At 40.3% G+C, this 22,050-nt stretch overlaps 1 protein-coding gene across 4 annotated transcripts in view; it reads right to left on the bottom strand.

Moving 5' to 3' along the window:
* Positions 1-720: 720 nt before the first annotated feature.
* Positions 721-22,050, bottom strand: part of dlc1 (DLC1 Rho GTPase activating protein) — a 459,645-nt gene continuing 438,315 nt past the window's right edge. For all 4 annotated transcript variants that reach the window (XM_073064603.1, XM_073064602.1, XM_073064605.1 and 1 more), the window contains 10 exons: positions 20,140-21,560; positions 18,545-18,724; positions 15,228-15,387; positions 13,679-13,877; positions 11,211-11,424; positions 9,733-9,847; positions 8,170-8,391; positions 6,912-7,129; positions 5,657-5,833; positions 721-4,043 (listed from right to left, as the gene is read on the bottom strand). In XM_073064603.1, the coding sequence (XP_072920704.1) occupies positions 3,926-4,043; positions 5,657-5,833; positions 6,912-7,129; positions 8,170-8,391; positions 9,733-9,847; positions 11,211-11,424; positions 13,679-13,877; positions 15,228-15,387; positions 18,545-18,724; positions 20,140-21,560 (3,024 nt within the window). In that variant the 3' untranslated portion in view covers positions 721-3,925. The remainder of the gene's footprint in view (positions 4,044-5,656; positions 5,834-6,911; positions 7,130-8,169; positions 8,392-9,732; positions 9,848-11,210; positions 11,425-13,678; positions 13,878-15,227; positions 15,388-18,544; positions 18,725-20,139; positions 21,561-22,050) is intronic.

The following is a 22,050-nucleotide window of genomic DNA, read 5'->3' as shown; positions in this document are numbered from 1 at the left end:
CACTGCTGATTGTTCCCATAACTTAAATGCTTTTTACCAGGAATGGGTATTAGCCCGAATCCCTCCCTGCTGTCTGGCGTGTACCTTGTAATTTACTGATGTTAGTGATATTGTATAACCACCTTCAGCATTAATTTCAGTCTGTTGAAACAGCCAGTCCGTTAAAAGGCAAGCCCCTTGTGAAGGTTCTGAATGGAGCTGCAGGTAAACTTGAAGTGTGCACACCCACACAGCAGCATTCCCTACATCAATCCAAAATGCACCGGTGACAAACCCTACAGGCCTATGCCAATCAGCAAAGGGAATGGACTGACAGGTACAGGATTAATAGGCTGAATGGTCTCCTGTGCCAAAAAAACCCACATTTGGGGTCTAACAATTCTGATAATGTGAAGACACAAACTAGCATTTAAAAAAATAGCTAGTCCTCCTTTAGCACTGGTCTTGTCAGTAGTTAAGGCCCTTTGGTATTCCATCACTGAGTCGCACAAGGCTGGCACAGAACTAAATTCAGGATTCATCTTATAAAGTTACCCTCAACTTATAGGTAAAATCAGATCTTGTCTTTCTGGTTGGATTTACTTATTAAATCTTTTTCAATCACCATTCAAACAGGTCAGAACAAGGTGCATCAAGACAAGCAGAGCTGGGTTATCCAACCTGCAGGATAGGGTATACCTTGCTGGAACATGCAACTAACAAATTGCAAAGAACAAGTGATCTTTTTTAACACATTTAATAGTGCACTTGATGGTTATAACTGTACAGACAAAGATATAAACACGTTCTAGTTTCTTTATGCCTTAGCTTTGACAAAGTAAAATATTTACAATATTTTAGAAAGGTACAAAAAGTATAATTGAGGTATAAATACATGGAATATTTAAATAATTAATAACATGCGTTATCCCTATTTGGCAATATGCAGCTAGACATGTGTATGTGTTTACAATTCAATGGTATATACAGTGACTTCAAAATCTACATACAAATACCAAAGGAATTCTGGTAACAAAACAGAGAGATAAGCTAGCATTGTAAAATGAAGGGACAACACTGAATAAAATTGATTTCATTGTCACAAATTTCACTAAATGCTCTTTACATAACACTGAATGGTAAATATTTTAAACAATATTAGATAAATCCTTCTTTTAAATTCTGCTCACTTAGGGCTCCAGCACCCAGATAATAAAAAAGGGTTATTGAATTCCTAACGGCAGCATATGCATTAACTACATTCCATTTAAGCCTCAAACAAACAGCAATGTTACAGTAAAACCTGTAAGAAAGGCTACTTTCCATTTGAGGACCACTTGGCACCTCACACCCTGTGATTGCTAACAAACTCTTATGATTGTCAGGTGATGATAGAAAACCAAAATTAAAACAAAAATAAAAGTAATAGGTTATAGATTATCATTAACATGTCTGGATTACTTGTCAATAGTTGGGGATCTTCTGTTGCTTTCTATTTCCAATATTATCTAATACCATGGATATTAAATCTTGGATGGGAATTGTAGAGTGATACGAAATGTAATGAAAACTAAGTAAATATACATCATAATATTATTTGGAGGCCCACAACTCAGTTGTAATAATGTGATACCATACACGTATGCCTGGGAATAGTTTTAAGATAGACACATGAAAAAGCCACACAGTCCAAGAAAAACATATTGATCGCGTACATAATCAAAACACAGTATTATTTTGTATTACCGCATGGGCCCTGTAAATCCAGAACACCTAACAGTAACATTAGCAGAGTTGTGTCTTAACATCAAATATCTCCCTCCTTCAATGTTTGGAGGTTGCCTGAAGAAGAGGGGCCTCTGCTTGTCCTTTCTTGGGTCATTGCATTAGGTGGGGATTCACAAACATTAGCCAGACTTCTCTTGAAAGTGGTGTCTAGTGGATCCCAGCCAAGATCCTAGACTGGAGGGCCAAAACTAAATCCAGTAACTTTAATCTATTTTGTCTCAGGACACCACAAGCACCCCTGAAATGGTTGTGATTGAAATCCTGACTAAAGCTTGCTGGCCCATTAGACTGAAATATGTATCTAGGGATTGAAACAGTTAGCACTTGCCAGTTCTCTTTCCTGGCAGGTCACTGTCAGGGTTTCTACAATAATCAGTAACCTTCATGGATATGCTGTTCTTTGTTCTATATATAATAAATACTGGAAACACTTAGCGAGTCAGGAAAACATCTGCAGAAAAAGAAACAATATTTCCAATAATGACCTTTCATCAAAACGGAAAACATAGAGATAAAACAAACACAGAAATGGGGGAGGTAAGGAAAGAACAGAGAGATAAAGTGGAAGGCAGGAGAATTCCTGAATACTTTCTTTAGATTCACATTTTCTGTAATATTTTGTTTTATATTTTTTCTTTGAAATCGAATAAAAATCTGCCAATCTGAACCTTGAATTAGCATCAATAGATGTTGCTCAGGATAGCAATCATGGTGCAGAGACTTATCATTATCGTTGTAAATATTTTTTCTCCTGACAACATGAAACTAAGTGGGATGGGTTGAAGATATCCGAGGAGGTTGCAAGTTAGCACTTTAAGCCAAGATATTGCACGCCTTGGTTTTCAGAGACAATTTTCAGCAGAAAGTGATGTTGGAATATTGAATTCTTCTGCTGCAAAAGGAGATGTAGGGTGAAAAAGGGTGGCATCCTACTCAAGAACTATTTTAGTTTACCTAACATTCTCACAATGCAAAACAGATAGAACTGACTAAATATATGCAGCAGGTTCCCAGTAAAGATCCAGAATGTTCTCTTTCATGACAATTTCTGTTATTGTTTTTAAATGATACCTGTACATCATTTAATACTCCATGGCAATGACTTCAGAACATTGCTTCACCTTGAAGCAACATGCATTTTATTAAAAATGTGGCCTAGTTTGTTTTCAGTATGCTAAAATGCAGATCCATCACTGCTTTTAAAATTGCTTCTATTCCTCGAAGCTTTCAAGACTACATGAAGATCTCAGATTGTGGGTACGAAAAAAATACGAGGTATTGTTCATCAAAAGAATCCAACCTTCCAACTTTTAAGACATAGCTAGTGTCTTAGCTGTACAATCAAAGATTTATTGGGTTTAAGGTTGTTCTCCAAGGAAACCTTTTCCAAATACTAGGCAGGCAAGACTCTCAGATGTAGAAATTAGTATGACTCTAGCACGAGGGGGAAAAAGAAATAAAGTTCTGATGGGGAGAAGTGGCCTTAAAGTGGTCCTCATTGTCTTTTGCATAAGTTATGATATTGAAACCTTAAATTCCACTGGACCCTTAATCAATGGGTTTCATTCTGCCATGCAAATTATGTTCCAAGCAAGAAGTGTACCAGACACCACTCTTTACACACTCTCCCACATTTCAATTGCTTAGAAACAGCCTCAATCACACACGCCTCCAGGTGCACCATGCTAGCTAAGATAACTGAACCAAGTAAGCAAAACAGAAAAGCACAACTCTGAAAAATACAACAATGATTCATAAACAAGGAAGTTATGGAGAATAATAGAAAAAAAATCACAAGTACGCACCAGGGCTTGATTTACATTACACAAAATGCTTGATGCTTCATAGAAGCAATTGTGGCCACTAAACAAGGAAATGCAATGCAAGTTTGCACTTCATTTTTATCTAAAGACCGTTATTCCAACTGTGTTCCAGTAAAGGTCTATATCTCAGCCCTCATGAATGAATTAAGCAGCTTTTTAAAGTATATCGTTACAGTCAAAATTAAGAATTTAAAAAATAAAATCATCTATTCAAGGTCTGATTCATGCAGACCTCTCATAAACGTATAATGCAGGTCCACCAGTTTCCTTTCAAACATTATTCTTTGAAGGACTGTGCTTCAGAGTTAACAGGCTGGTTTACTGGAAGGTGTTCCCTAATGCTTGGTTTCTTGACTGCCGGAGCCGTGAATAATAAAAGAGTCCCTTATTCTAACAACTTCCGCTGCGCACAAGTGTCCAAAAACTTTATTGTACCATTCTGGCATCCTTCCCCTAAAAGGAAAGAGAGAACATGGATTTAGAATTTACCACAGCCATTTAAAAATCTAAACAACATGTTTGACCATAACAAATGACATTGTTTAGAAAGAAGCCTGAAGACAATATCAGTGCCCTATCACTGTCTGTGGCTTAAGACAGCCAGACTGATGGCAGGGTTCTTAAGTGCTGAGGGTCACATGTACCTCCTTGGAGGGTTCAGCATAGGAGTAGCTCTTAACTTCTCCTATCTCAATTGCAAATGCTGGTGGCAATGGAAACCAGTGCCACTGCCTCAGGTGGATGCTGCAAGACATAATTTTGTTCTTACACTGGGCAGACATGCTTTGGTAATGCGGATCACCAAACTAGTAAAGGTTATGTAGAAGAAATCACCCAGGTCATGACTCGTTCTCATTGCTACCATCGGGAAGGTGGTACAAAAGCCTGAAGGCACACACTCAATGATTCAGGAACAGCTTCGTATCTCTGCCATCAGAATTCTGAATGAATAATGAACCCATGAACACTACCTCACTACGTTTTTTATTTCTATTTTTGCACTACTTATTTAACTATTTCACACACACACATACATAATAATAGTAAAAAACGTGAATTACATTTAAGTACGTATCTATATATATAACATAATTAAATGTAATTCACATTTTTTCTATTATCATGTATTGCACTGTACTGCTGCCACATGACAACAAATTTCACAACAGTTGCCAGTGACATTAAACCTGATTCTGATTTTGATTCGGATTAGCTATCAGATTTAGTAATGAAGTGAGGTGAGGGTCTCTCTCGGTCAGAGTCGACCATGGATATTGCGTTCTAGCTGTCTAGATATGTGAACCTGGGCAGTACGATATGGAGAGCAAGCTGTTTTCCATGTAGCGAGCTCCCCCTCTCTATGCAACTGATGAACCAAAAGGAACGGTACAGTTTGGTACCAGCAGTGTCACAAGAGTTGCCAGTCAGTATTGAACTCAATATAGGACTGCCTTAGCGACTCCAGCTCCAGAGTTTACTCCCAAAGCCTCCCCCATGTTTCCCTTCTAGGTGAGCTGCCAACCATGACTGACAAGCCCTATCTGCCTAAGGTAACTGGTTTTAAGGCACCAGTAATCCACCTTTGCCCCTTCTCCTGTCAGTAGAAATGATTTCGCTGGGCTCAGTAGCTATGCCACATGTGAAGGCGAGGAGCTGGACTTGGTTGTCAGAGGCTACTTGAGATGCAAGTCATTGGGAGCATTTAATAGATAGTGGGAGCTTGTCCCCATTACCACCCCTGTGTATAACAACCCTGGTAATCTCTACTTTGTGGATAGTCCAATAACTTCCCATTAAACCATTTTGAAAACTGTTGCTGTTGTTGCATAAAGTTTAGTACACAAATAAAATTGCTTTCTGGACTAAATAGACTACAAATCTGGGACATTACAATTTGTATATTTCAATAATTTTGCGTTCATATATGTAACCAATCAAGCTTCTTAACACTTGGTTCACATATACTAAATGTCTTGATGGATGCAACAATGCACCAAAGCAGGCTAACGTTAGAAATACACCGCCACATTACTAGATAGAACTCTGAAAAAAGACCAAGTTAATACCTTGTGTCTATCCTGCACAAGTAGGTGAGCTTAGACTTCCCTGACCCGCAGGGCTCTATTAGATATCGTGAGGTAAGGGCATTAGCTCGGACTCCTCCAACCACCGGTGTTCCATTGTGCTCTACCGACGTGGCCACCAGTGCACAGCTGCCCCTTGGCAAATTTGTCTTCCAGGTCCTGAAAAAAAACCAATTGAATAGATTCAAATGCATATTCTTCAATAACAATGCAAAGGCCATAAGATATAGAAGTTGAATTAGTCCATTCAGCCATTTTTCTGCTCTGCCATTCAATCTTGGCTGATTCTTTTCAACCCCATTCTCTTGCCTTTTCCCTGTAGCCCTTAACCCTTTACCAATCAACAACTTGCCAACTTCTGCTTAAAACACACCCGGAGTCTTGGCCTCCACAGCTCTCCGTGGCAATGGATTCCGCAGATTCACCACCCTCCCGCTGAAGCAATTTCTCTTCATCTTGGTGTTAAAGGGTCATCCCTCTATTCTATGGGATGACCCTTTAATTCTAGACTCCTCTAAACCCTTAGATTCTGGACTCTTCTACTAATGGAAATATAGTGCCTCTCTATCCAGGCCTTCCAGTATCTGGCAGGTTTTAATGAGATCCCCCCCCACCATCCTTCCGAACTCCATTGAGTATGGGCCCAGAGACGTCAAACGTGCCTCATTGATTAAGCCTTTCATTCCTGGGATCTTTTGTGTGAACCTGCCCTGAACCCTCTCTAGGGCCAGATATCCTCTCTCAGCTATGGGGCCCAAAATTGCTCTCAATATTTCAAATTAGTAAATGGGAAAAACAAATATTCAGGGATCTGTGATTTTCCAAGCTATTCCTCCTCCCCACCCTCCCCCACCACTTTGTTTTCGCTCCTGAAAGAAATAACTCGCTCAGAAGCACAGCACTGAGTTACATATTCTTCATACGAGCTCTGGGGGGTGATCCAGTTGTGTGCAGCAGAACAGTTTATCCACTTTCTGTCCTTTCATTCAGTATTGTTTTCTGGGTTAGGGAATGTGGAGACAGAGTCCAGTTGAAGTGGACCTATTACTACCTGTCCCTAAGCCACTGCTGCTAGTCATTAGCTAACTCAGACGCTTCAAGGATCAGGAATGGTAGTTTCCTGTTTTGTATAGGGTGAAGCTTTCTGAACAATACTTTTAGTGCAGGACCACACTGGCTTATCTAATTCCACTTTGCTCCCTACAGATGATATCTAGAGGAGCATGGAAATATTTACCTTATGAGCACGTAGTCTCGAGTTGGGTGTGGGGCCATGCTGCTTTGCACGTAGTGATAGATGTCTGTTTGACTATTCAAATTTTCAATGACCTTCGAACTAAGTAGGTCATCATCCCAGAGATGGCGGTCTCGCAGTATCCGCCAGAGAACATCTTCTGGGGCAACAGGAACTTCAACAGAAGCCTTCCACAGTTTCAGAGGTGGGCCATCACATGCCTGGTCAAAGAAAATTACATTGCGATCATTTGGTTTTTCACCACTGAAGATGGCGTGGCAGTTGTTTAATAATTTATTTAGAGGGAAAGCGTAGAATAGGCCCTTTGAGCCATACTGCCAGCATCCGCAATTTAACCTCACCTAATCATGGGACAACTTACAATAACCAATTAACCTACTAACCGGTATGTCTTGGACTGTGGGAGGGACCGTAGCACCTGCAGAAAACTCAAGCATTCCATGGGGAGGTTGTACAAACTCCTTACAGAGGATGCTGGGATTGAATTCCAAACTCCGACGGCCTGAACTGATAATTGCGTCATGCTGTCCTCTATGCTACTGTGGCACCCCAGTGATGTGTTTATGTATAGACACGGCTGCTACGCATAACTTCACTGAAATTCAATGGAAACCTGCAAAATTCCCACGGAAAGTAAGAGGAAGAGGGCTGATGGAAGTGTTCACTGACAGGAATTGGTCACTTCCAGGAATTTTCCTCTATGTCAGTTGTAAGAGGCTTGGGCCAATGCAGGGATTCTGTTAATTGGAAGTCCTATTTCTACACATTACTGGGCACCTCACAAAAATTGTGGATATATCAAGGATCAAATGTACACCACTAGTAAGGATGATTTGGCCCCACTGGTGTAAAAAAAAAGTGATTAGCTATACAGGTTCTGCCACTTAAGGCTGATTGCTGACAATAATGGCCATTGCTGAAGTAGATGGGGAGATAGCAGTCTAAGTCTAAGTCTCCCCAGGAGACGAGCAGCAAGGTTGGCCCCAATTGGTACTTGTAGCCACTAATTCTATGAGACTGGCAACTGCTTTGCCATTGATGTACAAATAGCAGTGGGGATCAGTACTGAAGCAGGAGTAATACTGCTGGCTTGCACTCTGGGATTTTTCCATGCGAAATTGTGGATCCATCTTCCATTTCTAGGTAGGTATGGATAATTTACCTCCAGAATGCAATCTCTTCACTTTTACTGTACATGCACTGGCATGATTTATTGGTGACTGTAAACAATGGGAAGTACCTTTTTGTAGGCTAGCTCTGCTGACTCTGACGTTGAACAATTGACCCAGCCTTTAAACTTGTCCTTGGCTTCCTTCAGCAGAGAATGCATGTGATTCTGCAGATGAGCCCGGTAGTCAGACGCTTCACCGTTGCTGGTCTGGCCCAGCTGCTCCAAGCTGACCGGCTGCAAATCCTGCTCCATGTAAGAGTTACGGCACTGGCTCATCATTTCCTCTGGAATCTAGGGAATAAAATATTGCCAAGGTTATTATACATCTAACAAATATATTTTCTCCTGTATTGTTTCCCTTTCAATGTGGTCATTAGTATTTACCTGTAAGCTTACAGTGTTTACAATTAAGTACAGCTTTTTATCGGAGCAGAATCAAATTTGTCAAAGTCCAAAACTATGTTTTCATTTGTCCATTATATTGTGTTTAAGCTCATCTTCAGAAGGAAGAATTTGAATTTAAACACAGTATAATGGGGAAATGAAAACCAAAGACAATGGTATTTAACTGAATAAAGATAATGCCTTTCTAATATCTGATATGGTGAAATATTTCAGTCTTGTTGATTCCTGATAAATGATGTTTCATATGGGACCTCACTGACCCCTAGAGGCCCACGACAGATCTTGAAAAAACCTCTCTGTACAGGTATGCCATGGAGAAATGAAAGGGGGTGAGGGGAGGTGGGGAAGGGGATTAGTGGGCCCTTTTTCTTTGCATGTGGCATGCATAAAGTGAGATTGCACCTACTGCAGCCCTTTCCCCAGTCTCGTCAGAGGGAAGATAACTGTGGGAGGGGGACTGCAAACAGACCCAATAGCTTCTTTGCCAGCAGCTCCTCTCTCCTCTGGATCGAGCACGCAGAATGAAGAACAAATCAGGTGTGGAAAATCATTCTGGATTGACTCTGCCAAACAGGCTGCATTTCAGCATCTTTGTTTGTGGTCCATTTGCATCCAAACTCAGTTCCATTGTCCAGTGGAGTTGGATTTCAGATTTCTTAAACTCGATTCTGCTGAAGACAGCACTGCTATATTGCATTTTCAACAGTACTGATCCAGGCTCTGGAACTGACCTCTTTTACAATAATGGTGAACTCAGATCTCTCAATCGACCTTGTCATTGCCCTTACACTTTATTTGTCCACTTGCACTGCACTTTCACAGTAACATTCAGCATCCTCTTTTTATTCCCTTTGTACTGTCTCCATTATGGAATGATCCATCTGGCTAGCATGTAAACAAAGGCTTTTCATTACATCTCAGTGGTAGTATAGTGAGAACCGACCCCTGAGATAAACAATTAGTTTATAATAAATCATTCGCTAAATTACAAATTTGCCACCTACCAGCTTGTACTCCTTCCCCTCCCCCCACCTTCACCTTATTTTGACTTCTACCCTCTTCCAAGCCTCGGCCCCGGCCCAAAATGTCGATCGTTTGTTCCTCTCCATAGATGCTGGCTGACCTGTTGAGTTTCTCCATTGTCTTGTGTGTGTGTGACAGTAAATTACCAATCACCAATTTCAAGGCCATCTGGGATAAAACCGAAGAAACACAAACACAGCACACCTTGAAAAGTTTCTTGCACTCGGCGATCATGTGGGCTAGACCCTGAGTGGCAGCCAGGTTTTCATTCAGGTCCTTCTGGTCGGGCTTGCCCAAGCTTTGCTTCCGCTGGATCACTCTAGGTTCAAAGGGGACAAGTATCTCATTAATACGTAATGACCTGTGAACAAAAGCACAGACACCTAGGTGCCAGCACAGGTATTTGTAGGATTGGACAAAAGAATCATTAAACAGCAGCAAACCTTGTAAACTTGCATAAGGATCACCGAACAGGGCACTTGATTTATGGCACAAAGTTACTCACATGGGAGTAAAAATTCTTACACTTGAGCAACCCCGCAGCAATTTGTCTCTGCTTTAGTGGCTGTCCTGAAATGGGACGCCTCAGTTTAAATTAGTTAGCAGACTGCATGCCAAGGTCAAGCTCCCTTTTTAAATTAGTGTCTCTGAGAGGATCGTGGAGTGTGGGGACAGCGCTTAAACTGTCACTCTGGGACAGGTCCTTATCAGTCTCACTCGCTGATGAATGACAACTTTACACAATAGGCCCACACAACAAATAATTAGGAAGGTCATCATGAAGGAGGCAATTTCGTATCGGCACTGTTTTGGTTTGGGAGTCTGGCAGCAGTTTTGTGTGTTTATATAAATGAAGGGGTGAATTTTTCCCAGTGGTGCTGGTTTTCTGAGTTTTTTTAAAGATTTTGTTGAAGTTACTGTCACAGCTGGGTGAGCCCCTGCAAACCCTGTGCAAGTATTCCTTACCTTCTTCTCCCCACCCCCCCCCCCACCTCCTCGTGTTACTGATCTCAGCTGCTCTCTGTACATGTGTAGGTGTCAATATAACCAGGCTTGCCAACCTATTTTTACTTCTACTCTTACTTTTTTCATCCAAGAAATAAACTTTTACCCAACTGGATAAAATCAAGATCCATCCTAATGATCTCGTTTCTAATGTCTATACAATTGATCATCCTTTGTGTAACTAAACCCTCCACCTAATGTAAACTCTGTGTATACGAGTGCATATCCTCCCCAGGTTACAAATGACAATTTATGTACAGCCCATACATACGACCAAGCATTTGGGAGTCTAATGGGATGGGTTTGCTGGTTGCTGTGGGACTATGTGGGAACTCAGTTCCTGGCAATAAACGAATGATCGAGTTAAGCATCTTTGTTTAAACACACATTGACCTTGGTTGGCCAAAATCAATTTAAACACATTGCCATGAGACCACATTATCAACTTGCCAAGTGTTCGGCTTATGAACAGGTGAAGGATTCTGTTGCTCCCTAGGTACTGGGTACCTGTACTGGGTAATTATCTGTGGATGCGTCCGCCTGTCAGCATACACATGTTAGCAATCTTCCCATAAACTTGTGGAAGTACTTCACTATGTTAATGTCTAAAAATCTGCAAAAAATGTAATATTAAAACAAAACAAAGACAACCTCTCCACCTATCAAGAAATCGGTACCTTGGGGAGGAGTTTTCTCTCTTGAGCGTGTTCAGATGGAAGAGTGAAGGGGCCAGGCACACTGCAAGGTTTGTAGGTGTCATCTGGTTTTCTTCGACCACGGCTGCAACATCACTGAGGAAGTACAGGAGGGTCTGCAAAGCCTCTCGGTTCTCATCAGGCAGCAGCATGATGCCAGCCTGGATTGCCTGGAGACGCTGATCCTTTGGGACATCTGCAGCACAAAATACACGTTTTCAAAGGCAATGTCCGCTTTTCAAACTGGGTGCAGTTAAAGTGCGACTGCAAGCAAAGGCTGGCACCATATGGAGCACTCTGCAGTGCTGTTTCCGAGTGCTTCATGAACAATAACAACCGTTAGTGTCCAGAATTACTAGTAAGCACAAAGAGCTGCTCCAAGCTACTGAGTTGTATCAAACATTTTAAGATTTAATATTATTTAATGTTATTTCCTGTATACAAGTATAATGGAGAACAAAATTCTGGATCCAATGCAGCACAAAAAAACTTAAAAGATACAAAACACAATAATAATAATTTTAAAAGACACAATAAATATGAATACACAAGTGACTTACAGAAAGACCATTATATGAAATACCCAGCCACATTAGCAGTGAAACCTTTACCAAGGAGTTACATATACATATATTGATTGTATGCCCATAAAGTGACACTAGGCATAGGAATGCGATTGACAGGAAAAGATAAAGTAGTGGTGCGAAAGAAAGGCAGGTGGATAGAAATTAAGATGAAAATGGATATAGATCATCTTGTCTCATACCACTTGCAATTTAAGTGGTAAGCTTCCACATCAATAACCATTAATGTACCCCGAACTTGTCCCAAGCACAGTGGCTTGAAGTGGGAAAAAATTCTGATGCCTGCTCCATTCTAATGAGTTCACGTCAGCCAGGCCACTGAAAAGAGCAGGCAAGATAAATGGCTTTTAAACCTTTGGGCCAGAGGATCAGGCAATAAATGCTGCCCCTGTTCTGGGTCCTGACTTGACAACTGAAAGGAGCAAGGGAATACTGGAAGAGGAGATAAGAAGTTTTTCTAGAAATTAAGTCCATTTTTAACTCAAGTCACAACAGTGCACATAAAAAACCTCGGCCTAAATTCAGTTTAATTGATCCTGTAAAGAACGAGTCAGCTTCCTTTTTTTGGCCTGAAGTGCATGGCTAGTTGATGTTTTTAATATAAGGCTGACGGTGATGAAACACTTAATGACTGAAGGGCCTATATAGGGTTATTCTGTTTGCCTAGTGCATTGCGTAAAACTGAAAGTACATGCAAGCTGCTTCAGAAAGAAAGCTTTAACAAAATCCTTCTGTGGGCACATACATCACTATAAAAATATACACCGTCCTCAAAATACACATCATTTTCAAAATATCCATCACCTCAAAATAAAGTCAACATATTTACTCAAAATAAAAGGAAGTCTGTGTGCATAACATAGCGTAGCGGTTAGCACAATGCTTTACAGCGCCAGCTGTAAGATCGGGGTTCAATTCTGTAAGGAGTTAGTACATTCTCCCCATGACCACATGAATTTCGTCCATGTGCTCCAGTTTCCTCCAACAGTCCAAAGACGCATGGTTTGTGGTCATGCCATGTTTGCGCCTGAAACATGGCTACACTTGCCAGCCCCCAGAACAATCCCAGAACTTTGTAATTAAATTGTTTACAAATCACAGTTTCCAAATACTCAAATATTATTAACAACTGGCAAACTTTGGGTAATTTCATAAATACCAGTATAGCTTTTATTTTAAATTTCCTGGTTCAAAAGTAGAAAAATGGTGAAGCAAATTGTAATTCATTGTGTCATTTGTCACTGGTTCATGACACAATTGTGGTGAAGATGAAACATGGCCTCTTCACTTCTCCAAAGAAAACAGCTACAATGACAGATAGTGGCCCCAGACTTCCGCTAGACACAGGCACAGTTTGCAAGGTCATGAGGAGGTCTTGTCAGTTAAAGGTTAACTCTGCACCTGGGCACCCTCCGTCAACGCTGCCTGCAAATTTTGTCAAAAACAGGCGTATTAAGAATGGGGCAGGGGGTGGTAGGGAGTGGTGGATTGGAAAGAATGTATTCTCCCCTACCTCATGAAGTTGTCTTTTATCTTACTTCATGAACAAGTAAATACCATAAAAACACTACACAAAAGATAAATATTTTTCAGAGATCCTGGCTGTCTATTGCACACAATATTCCAAGGAAAAAACATGCTGTCAAACAATAACATTGGGAAATATAAGCCATTATGCTGAAGGGCTTGAAAAGAGGGAGCTTATGAGAAGATCTATAGATGCTTGGAGCCAATGTTCCTGCAATACTAGTATCTCTGCATCCTGGCAAAAAATCTACTGAAGGTCATCGAACAGAGACGAACATAGTTGGGGGCACTCAGATCTGAAAGTTTCTGCCAGGCTGCAAACTTTGATTAGTTACTTACACTGGTAGATTTGAAGAAAGGTTTCTGACAGTTTGCTGGTCATCAGTGGCTCTGGCAGGTCTCTGAAGTACTGCTTAAGCATATCTGCCACATCATAGGCAGACTGGCCTTCGTAGTTTACACCATCTGTGCAAGTCTCATTCATCTGTCGCAAGGCTTGGATTCGTGACTTTACTCCAGACTTCCGGAATAATCCAACCTGTTTATTAAAAGCGTGGAAGAAAATCTTGTAAAGGTTGGTCTTCATCAATATCAGTCTGTCACTGGTTTATATGCTCTCCTTGTGACTTTGTGGGTTTCCTCCCACATGCCCCACAAAATGTACGATGAGGGTTAGTAATTTGTGCCAATGCTATGTTTGTGCTGGAAGCATAGCAACTATTTTGATTGTTGATGCAAATGATGCATTTTGCTGCAAGTTTCGATGTTTTGATATACATGTGACATATAAAGCTAATGTTTTCTATAACCGTTAGAAGTCTAACACGACTACTTTTTCATTCTCAAATATACTTTAAAGTCCACAACATAAGATTCCATCTAATTAAAAAGAACAATCAAATTATTTTTTAGTTTGGAAAGGCAACAGGTAGATAAAATGCGAGACTTAAGGGATGTTGGTGTTCATTAACTGGGGCATAAAGGACAGGGAAGTTTTGGTACAAATTTTATTAGACTTTGGTTGGGCTACTGCAGAATATTGTTAGCAATGCTGCTCATCACACCTTAGAAAGGGTATGATTCTACTGGACAGGGTGTAGAGGATGGTGCCTGGGTGGAGCGTTTCAGTTATGAGGAAGAATGGATAAAGTGAACTGGTATTCTATGGAGTAGTGGAGGCTGACAAGGGAATCTGATAGCAGAATACAAATTTATGAGGGACATGGATAAGGTATAGAGTAAGAAACTCTTCCCCATTTGCAGAGGTGTTTAAAACCAGAGGGCATAGATATAAGGAAAAGAATAAGGGGATCGGAGGAAGATACTTGATGCAGAGGATGGTTGAAGTCCGGAACACACTGCCCGAGTGGGTGGTGGAGCCAGGTACATTCACAATGTTTAAGAAGCCCCTGAATCACCAAGACATAGCAGGCCATGGGCAAGTGCCATTCAGTTGGATGAGTAAAGAGTCATAGAGATGTACAATGTGGAAACAGGCCCTTTGGCCCATTGAGTCTGCCTTACAATTGACCACCTATTTACACTCATACTACATTAATCCCTTGTTTTATTATCTCCACATTTCATCATTCCTCCTAGATTCTATCACACATCAGCGGCAATTTGCAATGTCCAATTAACCTGCTAAACTACATGTGCTTAGGATATGAGAAGAAACCAGAGCACCTAGAGAAAACCCTGCACAGACTGACGGATATTAGGTACCTCCTGATCAGAATGGACAAGATGGTCCAAAGAACTTGCTTCTGTGCTGTGTGACTGGCAGTAACAAATCAGCTTTTTATCGGAATTGATTAAAAGATCAGTGAGCTTACAAGATGATTGGTAAAACGTCACACAAGTGCAATCTTGGTAGTAAGACACTGACCTGGTCGAGGCAATGGTTGCGGAGGTAACGCATGGCTTGCTGAATACTCTGAGGGAGTGGGTGTCCTGAGCGCTGAACGTTCACCAGCAGCGGAACTCCAAAAACATTCCGGTCCTTGTAGTCTGGAACCTTGATCCTCTTCATAAACTTGGGCACAGCCCTGGAAAACAACACCCGTGAAACAGTCTGATTATCAATGCCTCCAGCACTGACGAGGAAGAGAGTTTTAATTACTGAAGCAACATCTTCAACAGAAGTAGACCACCAGCCCAGCACCCAAGTACCAACCTTTGCTCCAGCATGATTTAATATTTCCTGTATCAAAAGTCTACCAATACCTAATCTAAAAGAAGTACCATTTAATATAGCATTATCTGCCTTTTCTGGAAGGAAGCTCAAAATTTCTGCCATATACACGAGGGTTTCTTAAATGAACTTCAGCCCCTCAATTGTAAACTGTGACTTGTGATACTAGATTCTCCAACTGGTAGAAATAGTTTCTCTCTAATCACATTATCAATTCCTCATAAGCATTAGTCAAACCACTCCCTAAACTTATGAAGTCTACCGCTTTGTGTAATCAATAGATAGTTTAATTCTCAGAATTCTAACGTAAAACTTGTGACTCATAGGCTATACTCCTTCCAAAGCCAGTATTTCATTCTTAAGATGCAGACAGTTCTCTAAGCATCTTTATACTTATTCCTCTTGCTGACTACTTTTAACAATCTCTTCATATTGACCAAACTCATTTGATTACCAGTGCTCCTACTTTTCACTAGTTAGTTAGAAAACTGGTCCATCCTAATCTTATTAAATTACATTGAAATCCATCTTCCACAGTTTTGCTTATTTACAAAACCCACAAACAACTTCTGTAATTTAATACTTCCATTTACACTGCCACATATCTTTACATCATCAGCCAAATTGTTTATATTGCTTTCCGGCCGATATTCAGTTAATTGGGCCATTGGTTAATTGCAGTAGCCGCTTATTTATGACACCTCTTAAAAACCTCTTCTAGTTGGCAAGAAATAAGCAGTATGACAACTCAGAATCATTTTGTTCACTGCGGTTTCAAGCATTCAGGCTTGGAGATGCCAGAAAGGGCTGGGAGTGAAAATGAAACCATTTCACTATTTTAACAAGTTAGGAACTATGAAGAATTTGAAGGTTTTGACAATTATCTTGAATATTACAATGAAAATGAAGATTTGGAGGAAGCAATCATCAATAGCATTGTATGAAGGCAGTCCACTATCTGCACTGATTTTGTTCAATGCATACACTGGATGAATTCCTCCATCGATAAATATTAGGAACGGTTACACAATTATATAGTAGTATTGATAGTGTTTTAATTTGTTCTGTATTTCTTTTAAATTTGTTACTCAGTTTGTCTTTTTTATACCTTTTAAACTATTTCCATGAAACTTTAGCTAATTGGAGCAGCCACTTAACTGGGCCAAAATGTACTGATCCTGATTTGTCCCAATTAAACGGAACCCATTGTAGTTAAAATGGTGAATATTTATAGGCCCAACACAAATCCCTAAAGGATGGCAATAATCATATTCTCTCCATTAGATTATTAATATTATTATTCCTGATCTGCTTGTGCTGCTTTAGCCAGTGTCCTAACCAGATCAATAATTGAGGCTTCAAACTTTAGTGGTTATTTATGAGGGAATTTCAAACATCTTCTGTAAATCCAAAAAGTGACATCCATTGATATTCTCTAAATATTCATTCAATCTGTTTTTTGAGAAACTGAAACATCAAACAAGCAGAAAGGCCGGGTGACCACACCACCTCTGTGTCCTGTAATCAACAATAGCACTGAGCCTCAGGCAAAAAGAATAAATGATCTTTGTTTGATTTGTATCCAAGGCAAAACGAAACTCAATATCCCACCACCCTCAATGATGCTGCTTTGCGAAACCCTATGCGGAATGGCTAAGCTGACAATGTATGTTTTGTGTAACCGGAGCTCGGTTTCTTTCAGTCTCGAGAGGGCCAGAAGGCCCATTGACTTTTACGAGACTTTTGTGAGACAAAGGCGAAAATTCATAGTGTCAATGGGAATGAAAGTACAATGAGGAACAATGCTGAAACATTTATATCTTTTACGTTTCATGCACTCTTTCAATACCAAATACAGCAACAGCTGACTGAGGATATACCATTGTGTTTAAGTGTAAGCAGTGAAACACATATGGAACCCCCAAGAAAAGTAAGAAAGACATTGGGCATCTTTTAGTTATAGATACAAAGTGCTACTGTTGATGAAGAAGCAAGATGACTTGAAGTCATTAATAATTTTTAGAAAAGTTTAGTCAATGAGAGTATTGTTGAGCATCATAAAAAATTACACCAGCACAGGAAAAGCAGTGGGAAACAAGGTTATCATTTTTCATTGGTCATGAAAAACTGGGTAAGCAATTAACTGGAATAAGATTACTGAAGCACTTGTTGTTAAAGGGAGGGGTCATAGTGGTGAGAAAGGGTAGGTTCGGTATCTTTTAAATACGGTATATCCTCCTCTTTATCACCATAGCCTTTAATAACCCCCAATCTCAGATTTAATATGAAATTCTAGTCAAGTGGAAGAAGTGATGCTGATGGACTTCAGTCTGCTTATCAGCCTGCTAATCCATCAATCGCACAGTGATCCAAGGGAAGATGCAAAACAACAGTTGCCCATTATCATTCTGGCTTCTCGTGCAGAGGATGGTGATGATAAAAGTGTGATCACAAGTGTCTATTTGTCAGTGTCTATTCCTCTTCAATAGAAGAGCCACTGAAAGATGGGAAAAACACAAATGTTATTTCTGTGGTTTTCCCAGGTTTCTGAGATTCCTGCTGAAGATAAGGAGGGGACATAGGAGAAGGTTTGCAGAAACTCACTTCTTTACACAGTGTACGATGATCTGACTTTTTAGCAAATACAATGCCAGCAGGATTATAATTGCACAATAATGCACCTTCCTCTGATCCTGATCACAGAGTCTAATGATACAAAGTATCGTAGAGATAATTGGTTTACCATGTTAAGATATTTTACATTTTCAACCAGTAACTAATGAAATGTATTTATTCTTTAATTTTTTTTTACTAATAACACAATCAAGAACTAGTTCTGGTGGACATTCATCACTGATGACCAGTCTCACCCTGTGTTTTTTGCAGCACAAAGCTCGATGTCCTGATGACAGATAGACTTTGATAAACAGAAGCTGTCAAGATGGCAACAGATGATCACTTAAGAAATCCATCTACAATTTCTCATTTCATCTCTATTACACGACACTCACCAATTAAATCCATGCTTGTTCGAAGGTGAGTATTTCTCCATCAGCGCAGTTAGCTTCAACAGAGAGAATTTCTGGAGCAGGTTCATTTGTGCAACCGACTGGCTGTTAATCTGCAAAGAGGCTGAATTTAAACTCGGCCTGTGAGATATCTGGAAACTGCCCCATCGTAGTCTCTGTCGCCTGTTTAATTAAAAGATAAAGGTAAGTAAATCAAGTATGATGAATTTTGTATGTTAGCAGGCAGGACCTATTTATATAATTATTCATAAGGATAAATAAGATTTCCAAACTATGGAAGTAACATTTTAAAGACAGTAATGTTATTTCTGTATTACGTCAGAAACAAAAAATTACTAAATATTCCAGGCATTGCTAAAAAGCAGATTACTGCAGGAGATAAGTGTTGGGGCTCTGGAACCAAAGCTACAAAATAAAATTTGGCCTTATTCTCAATATAGTCTTACCGTTATCCATTACTGCTTTTATCACTTTATCTGAAAGTACATTTCTAGACCATGCCTTAAAACTTGTTTATTTTGATTGGGATTAACTACTTCCTTAATCTGCTTTGGAGATCTATACACTGTCCACTAGGAGAGAAAAGATACTGACAAAAAAGTACCATTGTTGTGCATCTGGTCAGTCCCATAGTTTAACATTTTGAAAATGCACAATTCCTGAAAATTCTTGATAGTTGCTTTCCAACATATGGTCCTTATAATTCCCTTATATATGCGATGATAATTTAAACCTCCATTTTGGACTTCCAAAACCTCACCTTCTACCATAATGAAACTCCTGGTCTCTGATCGTCCTTTGTTTTGCTGTGGTAAGATGCTATGGTGAAGGTTTCAATGAGTTGTCCACCAGTACTCCAGAATCCTTCTGCTGTATACAACTAACACTGTTCACTCTTTACACTCACTGATCATTTCTCATCTCAAATCCCACTACGTACCTGCCCACTGCCATGTCTCTGCTGACACCCAAATTTTTAGAAATCAATAGAAAGAGAAAATGCTGGAAATACTCAGCAGGTCCACTACAAGTGGGAAGAGAAACAAAATAAACGCTTCAGGTTGAAGACACCCTGGTACAAATGTAGCCTGACCTGCAGAAGACTTCTAGCAGTTAGATATATTTTAGATTTGTGGCATTTCAAATTATTGTTGCTGCACCAAGACAAAGAGACAAAACTGTATGCTGACGCGTTCTACTTAGCGTGCAGAACTAGGTACAAAGCAGGTATGAGAAAAACTGCTGGGGATTTACTGTTCACAAAACGCTGAAAACGGATATAGTAATAGGAAGGTGGTTTTCACAGATGTGAAAGACTATCACTATAAATATTAACAGAAATACTTTTTTATCTTTTAGGTTAATGAAACATCTCTGTGCTTTGAAAAGAAGGTCCAGTACTTTGCAAATTTAGGGATTCACAGATTGTTTAGATCTCTCTGTTTTGAGGTTCCTGAAATTGTTGCCCTGTAGGAAGGGAAAACTGTCACTTGCCTAGTGAGACTCCAAAGCTGAGTTTATATTGGATGATGTAACCGCTTGCTTGCCCACTGTTAAGTACAAATAGCTTTACTGACCTGTTTGATCTTGTGAGAGATGCACCAACACCTGAATCCCTCCTCTCCTGGATCACAGGCTGCTCCTCTGCATCATTAATGAAGTTCCCAGTGCTATCAATAGCATTAGGTGAGGCCCGGCCATTTTCAATATCCAGGTGTATTTGTTTGGGGGAAGAAGGGCAGGGAGAAATTGAATCCATTGCGGAGTCTGAGTCCCCCTCATCAGAGAGTTTTTCTGACCACTGGTTTACTATCCTTTGTAGTCCATTGACATGGTGTAGAATGTCATCCAGTTCTGGGAAAATGTCCTCCTCGTTCCCTAGATCTGCTAGGTCTCCAGTGCTGGAGTAAAGGTGGGACCCTGGTACATTGTCATAGATACTGAGACGGCTGCCTTGTGAGCTACATGAATTCCGCCTCCGTCCAAAGTTGGACTCTTTTGAGCTGTCAGTGCTGCTCTCCCTGGTCAAGCTTCTGTGTCTGTGTCCTTGAAAACTCCCATGTCGCCAGTTTACAGAAGAGCCATCAGTGTGGTAAGAGTTGCCATTTGAAAGTGCTTTAGGAAAGGTGCCTGGCTTGTGATCCTCAGGAATGTAGAAGATAATGTCCTCTTCCATCCTCTTCTGATTCTTTAGATTTTGCTGTCTGATCTCATTCAGCATTGACTGACTGAAAGGATCAAAGCCCTCTAAATACATTCCACTTCGCTTATTGCAGGAGCCACGGCTGCGAGTTCTGGTGATGGGGCTGGGTGTGCTAACTGCACTACTGGTCTCTGATTGGCTGCTGCTGCTACTGGTTTGCGTAGAATAAGAAACACTCTGATTTTGTGTCATAGAAGCATTGGCATTGTTGCCATTGAGTGTAGGTATCTCAATGCAGTTCAGGCGTTTCAATTTTTCCTCATCAATACCTTCTTGGAGCACAGGTCCACTGATGACCAGGCTATTTTTTGAAGAAAGTTTCTTTTTGCTGTGAGAACTTTTAATGCGTAGGCTCTCCATTCTCTTCAAGAAGCTCTTAGCCTTGGATTTTGTGTTCCTTTCAGCTTTTGCACTAAAGGTAAAACTGGAGACATCTGTTGGTGAAGGGAGGTTGCTGAACGAGTCTTCATTTGTAGTAGAGTTCCCTGAGGAAATTACGCTTATCTCAGAATTTGTCCGTTTGGCCTCCACATCCTTCTGCAAGTTTGTGCCGCTGCTCCCTGTGCTACTGGCACTGTGAATCGATGCCACTTCCTGCCGCTCACTTAGATCAGTCAGTACACTTTCATGACTCACTGCGTTCTTCAACAAAACTTCATCACTAGAGATGACATTTGTCACCTCTTCTGGTGGGAAAACATCAAATTCTTCTAACCGTGACCATCGTTTGCTGTCCCTCTGAAAAGTCCATCTGCCACTGATAGCACAAGGCTCATCTTCATCTGAATCTTCACTCTGTAAGAAAGCATAAGCTATTAGATACCAGCACAGGTACATGGATAGGAACGGTTTACGTATTTATTTCAAGGTACAGCACAGAACATGTCCTTTTGGCCCAATGTGTCACACTGCTCAGCAATCCACCTTTTTAAACCTAACATAATCACAGGTCAATTTACAATGAGCAATTAATCTCCTAACTAGTATGGCTTTGCACTGTGGGAGGAAACACACACAGTCACAGGGAGAAAATATAAACTCCTTACAGACGATGCCGGAATTGAACTCTGAGCACTGACGCCAGGGATATGGGTCAAACACAGGAACTTGGGACTATATTAGATGGCAATCTTAGATGAGCTGGGTAAAAGGATCTGTTTTCTTATGTACACAAATAAGATACACTTCAAATTATAATCATAGACTTAAGGATACATTAATAATTAAAGTGATTTGGTGCAGAGTGATGAATGCTTGCTGAAAAATCAAACAGATCCTCTCCCTA

This window comes from Hemitrygon akajei, chromosome 13, assembly GCF_048418815.1.
Source record: "Hemitrygon akajei chromosome 13, sHemAka1.3, whole genome shotgun sequence".
Lineage (NCBI taxonomy): Eukaryota > Metazoa > Chordata > Chondrichthyes > Myliobatiformes > Dasyatidae > Hemitrygon > Hemitrygon akajei.
This window is presented reverse-complemented; position numbering and strand designations above follow the sequence as displayed.